Source organism: Sitophilus oryzae, unplaced genomic scaffold, assembly GCF_002938485.1.
Source record: "Sitophilus oryzae breed Bouriz unplaced genomic scaffold, Soryzae_2.0 scaffold_942_pilon_pilon, whole genome shotgun sequence".
In the NCBI taxonomy this organism is placed as follows: domain Eukaryota; kingdom Metazoa; phylum Arthropoda; class Insecta; order Coleoptera; family Curculionidae; genus Sitophilus; species Sitophilus oryzae.
This window is the reverse complement of record NW_022147575.1, coordinates 1,909,036-1,917,472: the sequence shown is the minus strand read 5'-3', so window position 1 is coordinate 1,917,472 and position 8,437 is coordinate 1,909,036. Positions and strand designations below refer to the sequence as shown.

Genomic DNA, 8,437 nt, shown 5'->3' with positions numbered 1-8,437 from the left:
TTTTCTATTTTTTCTTCTAAAAAGATATTTTTGCGTCTTTCCTGTAACTTGATAATCTCCACTATACACTACAATAGCCTGCAGTAGGTCAAAGTCAAATACTGAAGAGGGTGATTTCGTATTTCCTTCTTTAATGAAAATAAGTCTCTCCACCTTGACCTACTTGATATAAATGTAGACTAGGTACTATACTAGTATAGGATGGGGGAGAACCTCTTACAATTTAATATTAAAATAAAAATTAGGATAAAAGTAGTTTATTTTATTGAATCAAGTTAATACAACCGTTGGCAAATTTTCATAATCACCAAAATTAGTGAAAACATAGTTCCAGTATTTTGGATTTCCCCGTTCATCTATGGGCAGGTTTCCAGGAGGTAATGCAGTGGAGTTGTATTCTTTAAGCCTCGCTTGTAACTTTACTAAGATATCAGGAAATCTGAAATAAAACATTCTTTTAGAGCAATTTATATTTTAACTAGTATTAGAAAAAATACTAGTTTCGTGCGTATGGTGACAAGAAATACCACTATGCTATTAAAAATTAAACTTTTAGTTACGTAATCGAGGGCGCGATTTTTAAATTTGTTGTCAACTATTGACATATTTGGCCCCTGGCTGACTAACCGGAATTTAAATTTCCCGCTGGGGATTTAGGTGGTAGCCCTGCTGTAAAAAATGTCAAGTTGCCACATTTATTTATTTATTTCCTGACATTGTCATTCGTTTTGACACTTTAGTTTTATATTACGAGATTTTGGCTTAAATGACCTTTAAGCTTATGTTAGACAGCTGTAAGACAGCTGCCTTCTATCTATACTTACGTATGACTTAGAGACTATGGCAATTTCGGACGGATGGAACCAGGCCGATGAAAGAAGAAGAAGAAGAAGAAGAAGAAGAAGAAGAAGAAGAAGAAAAAGAAGAAATAAAAACTTATTAACAGATCTTGCAGTCGAACATTGTTCTTTTTAGAATCTCTTTAGATAGCTTAGTAGCAAATGCAAAAACTCATCGCAACCTTATTTGAATATTTTAAACAGGAATGCCGTAATAATAGCCCTTAATGTTCCTTAAGTGCTGTTAAGGAGGTGAGTTTTGTTAATATAAATAATAACTATATAAAATCAAATATGTATAAAAGTGGGCAACGCTATGATGCCGGTCAAGCTTAATCACCTGACTAAAAGTTAATTGGTATGAACTATATTTTAATAATTTTACTTACTCATTGGCCAGATTCTGATATTCACAAGGATCCTCTTCCAAGTTAAACAAACATGGCTGTTTTGCTGGAGAACATACATTTTTCTTAGAATTACCACACACTATTGTAGCTTTATTCCTCAATGTTTTAATCGTCTCGTCTGATATGTCCATGTTTATGCTCTTCAAGGCTTTACCAGCCAGACTATTTTGGACCATGCTGGTATTATAGCTGTAATTCCGACCAGATGGACCATACCAGTTGTCCCAAACACCATCGTAAGTAGCACCTTAGAGTGAAGTAAGAGTTGTTGTACGATGAAAATTTTATTTGATCGTTAATACATTTAAATCTTTTTATTACCTTGAATCAGTTTCCAGTTTGAAGAAGTCAATGCGGCGTTTCCATAAATATCGTCAATATTATGTAAAACTTCAGTTCTGGGAGATGGTTCGTCATGAGACAGAGATTTCCAAATACTTATACCATCTAAGTTTTCCAATTCTTCAGAGCTATAAACCCGTTAAAACTATTATATTTAATTTAAAATTTCAACTTAAATTCAATTTTACAAACTGTTTTCGCTGGCTGCTCCTAGTAGAGTTGGCAACCAATCAACAATATGCATGAACTGAGTTGATACTCTGGAAGGTTTCTTGATTAGAGGACTCCAGACTAACCCTGCACCTCTTACTCCACCTAATTAACACTTGAGTCTCAAAAAGAATTGTTTATTGTACTGTTTACCTTCCCACAATGTGTTTTTGACTCCTTTCAAAGGATAATTTGAGGCAGCATTCAAATTAAACCCAGCAGCAGGTCCACCATTATCAGTAGTAAAAACCACAATACTATTCTGAAGCATATCGTTAGCTTTTAAGGCATTAATAATCACACCAACCGACTCATCTAGCTTACTCATCATAGCTAAAAATCTCCAAAATTAGAATATTAGCTAGTTCAATAATAAAATATCTTTTACCTGCAAATCTTCTCCTTTTATAATCATCTATGTTTTCAATTTTCATCACTTCATCATCATGAACTGGAAGAGGATTGTACGGATTGCCGGAATGGACAGCCGCGTGAGCTAGATAGAGAAACAGAGGGTCTTTGGGGTTGTGTTTTTTGATTAGATATACAGACTCTTGAGTAAAGAGGTCTGTGGAATATTTGCCATGGAAATCGTAAGCTACAGACATGTTTGCTCTCATATCCAGACCCCAAGCGCCCTGTTCCATGGCTGTGTGGTCGAAGTAGTCTTGATGGCCGGTCCAGTAACCTATAAACATTTTTTTAGTTTTAGCAAAACCTGCGTCCAGAGGATAACTTATTTTTTTATTTTGGTGTATCGTGTTTAAATTGGGCAAGTGTGCCATGAAAAACCTACCTAGATGTGAATGGAATCCACGATACAATGGAGTATACTCTTTCTTCCATGACCCAAGATGCCATTTACCAACTATCCTGTTTACGTATCCGAGTTCTTCGAGATATTGAGGCAAAATCTTTTCGGATAATGGAAGTCCTCTTGGTTCAGCTCCAAACAAAACAGTATGCTGCATACCTGATACATGAAAGTAAGCTTCATTCAGAACCTCGAAATCAGTGGAATAAATTAGTACCTAGTTTCAATTAGCCGTAGAAGCTTGTTCACCTAATTTTAATGTAAGCACTCAGAACGTCATAATTAGTGGTAGTAATTTACAATTAGTGGAAAAAGTTAACAAACTTTTGACTTTTCCACTAATTATACTTCAAAATTTGCGAGGAATGTCATTTTGGCCTTTGATTATTACTCGTCAAGAAAAATTTTGGTTAGAAATCAAAAGTTTATTGTTTTATAAGCTAAATATTATGCTTTCTCTATGGATACAACAGACTACCGCAAGCTGTTGCTAGGATATTTTGTGAATGATCGTAAACTAAAAAGTATAAAGTGTAATTGAAACCACTAATATTATTATTCCACTAATTGGGAGGTTCTGAATGATTGATGTTCTGGTTCTCAAATGCGAATATGTGCTGTTGATATTCACGAATGCGTATGAGAATATTAATTTGCTGTTAAGCTTCATGCAGAACTATATATTCCTAACCAAATCAAAGGCCAAAATGAAATTTCTCGCAAACTTTGAAGTATAGTGAATGGAAAAGTGAAAAGTTTGATTACTATTTCTACTAATTGACAATGTCTACCACTAATTTTGACGTTCTGAATGCTTACATTTACATTGAAATCAAAGGAATAAACTTCTACGCTAATTGAAACCACTAATTTATTCCACTAATTGCGAGGTTCTGAATGAAACTTCACTCAGAAGCTTAAAGCTTCATTCAGAACCTCGCAATTAGTAGAATAAATTAGTGGTTTCAATTACACTTTATACTTTTTAGTTTACTATCATTCACAGTGTTTAAAAAAGACAATTAAAATTAATAGAATATCCTAGCAACAGCTTGCGGTAGTCAGTTGTATCCACAGAGAAAGCCAAATATTTAGCTTATAAAATAATAAAATTTTGATTTCTAACCACAATTTCTCTTGATGAATGATATAATCAAAGGTTAAAATGACATTCCCTGCAAATTTTGAAGCATAGTGGAAAAGTCAAAAGTTTGTTAACTTTTTCTACTAATTGAAAATGACCACCATTAATTTAGACGTTCTCAATGTTTACATTGAAATTAATAAAACCACTAAACAATTAAACCACTAATTTCTTCCACTAATTGCGAGGTTCTGAATGAAGCTTTTGACTTAATACTTTATTTTAATTTTAAATTTTGTTAGAATACTAAAGTAAATTTCTTACCTGTGTGAATAGGGTACTTTCCTGTCATCAGGGCACTTCGTGAAGGTGTACAGATAGGGTTGACATAATAATTGTTTAATATCAAGCCCGAATATGCCAAAGCGTCTATGTTGGGTGTTGGGATTTGTCCGGATCCATGAAATCCAACATCATTGAAGCCCTAAATAAAAAACAGGCCAATCTGTTTAGAGATCAGTCCAACAAAGGGCATCGTACGTTGTCATTTGAAAGGCTACTGTGATGCCGTTTTTTAAGTATGATAAATTTAATTTTATTTTATAATAATAATTTATTTTCATTTTTGAAGTGAAACTTCTACAGGGTTGTTCACCACATACGATACGGAGTATTGTAGCTAAACGATGAGATTTTTACAAATTGTAAGTTTGGGGTTCGTTGAAGGACTATTAGAGCTACAATTTAAAAATATTTTTACAAGATACAGAGTGTCCCAAATAAATAAAAAATATCAAAGTTGTATTTTTTTAAATGGAACACCCTGTATATTATTACATTTTTAGTTTCTACGATTAAAATAAAGGTAAATTTGATTAAGGTTTATTATACTTAAACCTTACCGTTTTTGAAATCTTTTCAATTTTGTGAAATTGCAGTAAAATTTTTAAAGCTTCATTTCTCCAGTAAAATTCTAGGGCTAGTAATATTATCGTTTTGCTAAAAACGATAATATTACTAGTCTGTACATTTTGTACATTTGTTGCTTTAAAAACAATAGTCCATGGGTATATTGATAAATAAGTTCTAAATTACAAGAAAATGCATTTTCTACGGAAACTTAAAGAGATAGGTAAAAAATGGTATAATATAATTTGATAGACAATTAAATTGTGCATCTGATTCTCGTAAAATATACAGGGTGTTCCATTTAAATTAAACAAGTTATTGCCGTTTGAAGCTAATAATTATTTTTTAAATCAATTTTTAGACACTCTGTATAAGGTAGTATTATTTTTATTATTGCAACACAATAAATGATCAGTAAATAAACTTCAGTAAATATTTAGTATTAAAAACTTTGATACCCTTGGAGAAATGAAGCCTTAAAATTTTTACTGCAATTTCACAAATTTGAAAATATTTCAAAAACGGTAAGGTTTAAGTATAATAAACCTTAATCAAATTTACCTTTATTTTAATCGTAGAAACTAAAAATGTAATAATATATAGGGTATTCCATTTAAAAAAATAAAACTTTGATATTTTTTACTTATTTGGGACACTCTGTATTTTGTAAAATTATTTTTAAATTGTACCTCTAATAGTCCTTCATCGAACCCAAAACTTACAATTTGTAAAAATCTCATCGTTTAGCTACAATACTCCGTGTCGTATGTGGTGAACAACCCTGTATACATGCGCTGGGAGTAAAAATTCAGAGCCGTGACACACGAGTTAGCGAGACGAAAAGTGGTAAAGACACGCGCTGGGAGTAAAAATTAAAGGCCGTATAAAACTATTTGTTACATGTGTAACAAATAGTGTTTTACGCATAAAATTATTTTTTTACATGTAACAAAAAATAGTTTTTTACGTGTAACAAATAGTTAATTTTTAAATTTTAAAAAATACTTGTTTTTTAAAACTATTTATTACACAGAAAAACTATTTTTACGCGTAAACAAATATACAGGGTAGCGCACCTCATTCCCCTTGGTTGATTATACAAAAACGGAAAGATGCAGAAACAAAATATTTTATGGGTATATATGGGGAGGTAATGTGCACACTTTAAAATTATTTTGAAATGTACAGGGTGTTTCAGAACTAAGATCCATACCAAAGTTATATTTTTTCTTATGGAACACCCGGTATATAATTTCATTTTTGGATTCTTGGGCCCAAAAAAATGTTGTAAGGGTTAAATATGTTTAAAATCTTTGGTTTTTGAGATATCCAAATATATTTAAATTTGCATGCTGCAATAGAATAGATTATTAACACCCTGTACATTAATTTTCAGAATTAGTCCTTGTGCTGAGTTTAAAGGTAGAGAAAGAAACTTTACAGAAAAATGTTATTCCTTCCTTAAATGTATACAGGGGTATCAAAAATTGCTGGTCTATTTTAAATATTTATTTTACATAAAAACATCGTTATTTCAAATACAACACTATGTATTTTTTTAAATAAGTCGAAGCAGATTTAAATATTCTTTCAAACTATATTAGGGTTTCCTATACCTATCTGGCTCAGATTTTGAATAAAAAGCGGTTTTTTCAGTAAAATTGTAATCAAGATGGCTAGTGTTGTCATGGCAAGTTTCTAGTGACAGTTAGTAGCTATTTTCAAAATCGAAATTAGTTTATGAACTTATTTAAATTTATACCAGTTTACTTTTATTTGATTTACCTACAATAGTTTAATAAATAATATTATTTATTAAATATGTGTTTATTATTCTATCAAGAAAAACGAAGAAGTAGTCTTTGAATTATTTTACGGTAACTTGTAGATACATGGATTTTCTATGAAAGAGCTAATTACGGTAAATTAATTTTCTTCACTTCCAACGACAGGTTTCTGCCTAATAGGTTTTTTATAAATCACACTACCAGGCGAAATAGAACAAGAAGTATTTCAAAGAAACTCTTATTAGGAAGATTCCTATCTGGATATCTTTGAGTATAAGCCCTTGAGTCCAAGAAGCAATTTTCCTCACAAAATAATATCACTAGTAACATATCTTTATCTAATTCGTTCCGCCAGCAGATACTGCTTTATTTTTCTTGATAAGATAATGAATACTCTTATTTATTAAACTATTGTAGGTAAATTTAAGTAAACTGTTATAAATTGTAAATAATAATGTCCATAAACTAATGTCGACTTTGAAAATAGTTACTAACTATCACTAGAAAATTGCCATGGTGCTACCAGCCATCTTGATTAGAATTTTATTTAAAAATCGCTTTTTATTCAAAATCTGAGCTAGATAGGTATAGGAAACCCTAATATAGTTTGAAAGAGCATTCGAAGCTGCTTCGATTTATTTAAAAAAATACAGGGTGTTTATATTTGAAATAACAACAGTTTTTATATAAAATATATCCTTAAAATAGATCAGCAACTTTTGATAGCCCTGTATAAATTTAAGAAACCAATACCATTTTTCAGTAAAGTTTATTTCTCTACCTTTAAACTCAGCATAAGAATTAATTCTGAAAAGTAATGTACAGGGTGTTAATTGTCTATTCTATTGTAGCATGCAAATTTAAATATCTTTAACTATCTCAAAAACTAAAGATTTTAAACATATTTAGCCCTTATAGTAAATGCCTTTTTTGGGCCAAAGAATCCAAAAATGAAATAAAATACCGGGTGTTCCATAAGAAAACATATAACTTTGGTATGGATCTTAGTTCTGAAACACCCTGTATATTTCAAAATAATTTTAAATTGTACTCATTGTCTCCCCACAAATACTCCTAAAATATTTTGTTTCTACATCTTTCCGTTTACGTATAATCAACCGAGGCGACTGAGGTGCGCTACCCTGTATATTTAATTTATTATTTTTTCAACATGTCAAACTACACTTTTTTAAACATGTCCTTCAAATCCTTCAATTTAATAGCTGTTAGTAAGAAGTTTCACTTCAAATATGCGCACATAGTGTACACACATTTTTTTAATATTGTTTATACTGGTTTAATGTTTAAAATATTAAACTATTTAATGACCAATAACACAAAGATGTTTCGCATAACTGACTAAATATAATTTGCTTACCAAATCATCGGCAACAATAAAGATGATATGCGGCGGATTGCATTGAACAGTTGTGACACCGTACAAAAATACAATTGAGAATATAAAGAATAAGGCCATTGCAATTGTTACATCGACTGTAACGCACTGAATTCACCCAATATTGTTTTATATTGTAATTATTTAATTTAAAATTATTTACGGCACCAACAGCATTGAATTTGTCGCAGTACGCGTTTACATCGATGCCGAAAGATCTAAAAGAACACTAAATAACTGTTACTGTAATTACACTAGCACAGAAATCATTTAAAATTACCGATATATAAATATTTGAGCCGTTTAATGATAATTACTATTGATAATTTTGCACATGTTTGAGACGTACTCACTTGGTGCGTGTATGGTCGACTGGTTAAATGTGAAAATGCATTTTTTAACGAGAGGTGACAACGTTTTTTTTTCATCTGGGACATGGAGAGAAATCTTTTTCTTATTAATTAATTATTGTATATTTATTATTTTCCATAGTCGGTTGGTTTTTAATGAGTATGCGATAAGTCAGTGTGAAAGTTATCATTTTTGGTGGACTTTCTTCCAAAAATAGCAATTATACATTACTAATATTACGATTTGTTTAAAATTAACTATTGATATTGGGATACTTTAAGAATTTAAAAAAGAA

The 8,437-nt window shown here is 30.9% G+C and overlaps 1 protein-coding gene across 2 annotated transcripts; it reads right to left on the bottom strand.

Annotated features, from left to right (window-relative positions):
• Nucleotides 1-241: 241 nt before the first annotated feature.
• Nucleotides 242-8,205, bottom strand: LOC115890991 (arylsulfatase I). Of its 2 annotated transcripts, none has more exons than XM_030911375.1 (10): nucleotides 8,072-8,205; nucleotides 7,774-8,020; nucleotides 4,024-4,183; nucleotides 2,598-2,774; nucleotides 2,190-2,489; nucleotides 1,955-2,134; nucleotides 1,780-1,906; nucleotides 1,571-1,719; nucleotides 1,229-1,496; nucleotides 242-439 (listed from the first exon to the last, which is right to left on the bottom strand). In XM_030911375.1, exons 2-10 carry the CDS (start codon nucleotides 7,870-7,872, stop codon nucleotides 271-273), a joined length of 1,629 nt encoding a protein of 542 aa, XP_030767235.1. In that variant the 5' UTR covers nucleotides 7,873-8,020; nucleotides 8,072-8,205; the 3' UTR covers nucleotides 242-270. The 2 variants fall into 2 exon arrangements, with proteins under 2 accessions (XP_030767235.1, XP_030767236.1); XM_030911376.1 differs by having other exon boundaries at nucleotides 7,774-8,009.
• Nucleotides 8,206-8,437: the final 232 nt, after the last annotated feature.

What these genes read in the sequence shown, in the direction of transcription:
- LOC115890991 (XM_030911375.1), bottom strand. Translation starts at nt 7,872, where the DNA reads ATGGCCTTATTCTTTATATTCTCAATTGTATTTTTGTACGGTGTCACA. An exon ending in AAACTGGAAACTGATTCAAG is followed by an intron (nt 1,497 to 1,570) that starts GTAATAAAAAGA and finishes CTTCACTCTAAG; the next exon opens with GTGCTACTTACGATGGTGTT. An exon ending in TATCAGAATCTGGCCAATGA is followed by an intron (nt 440 to 1,228) that starts GTAAGTAAAATT and finishes GTTTTATTTCAG; the next exon opens with ATTTCCTGATATCTTAGTAA.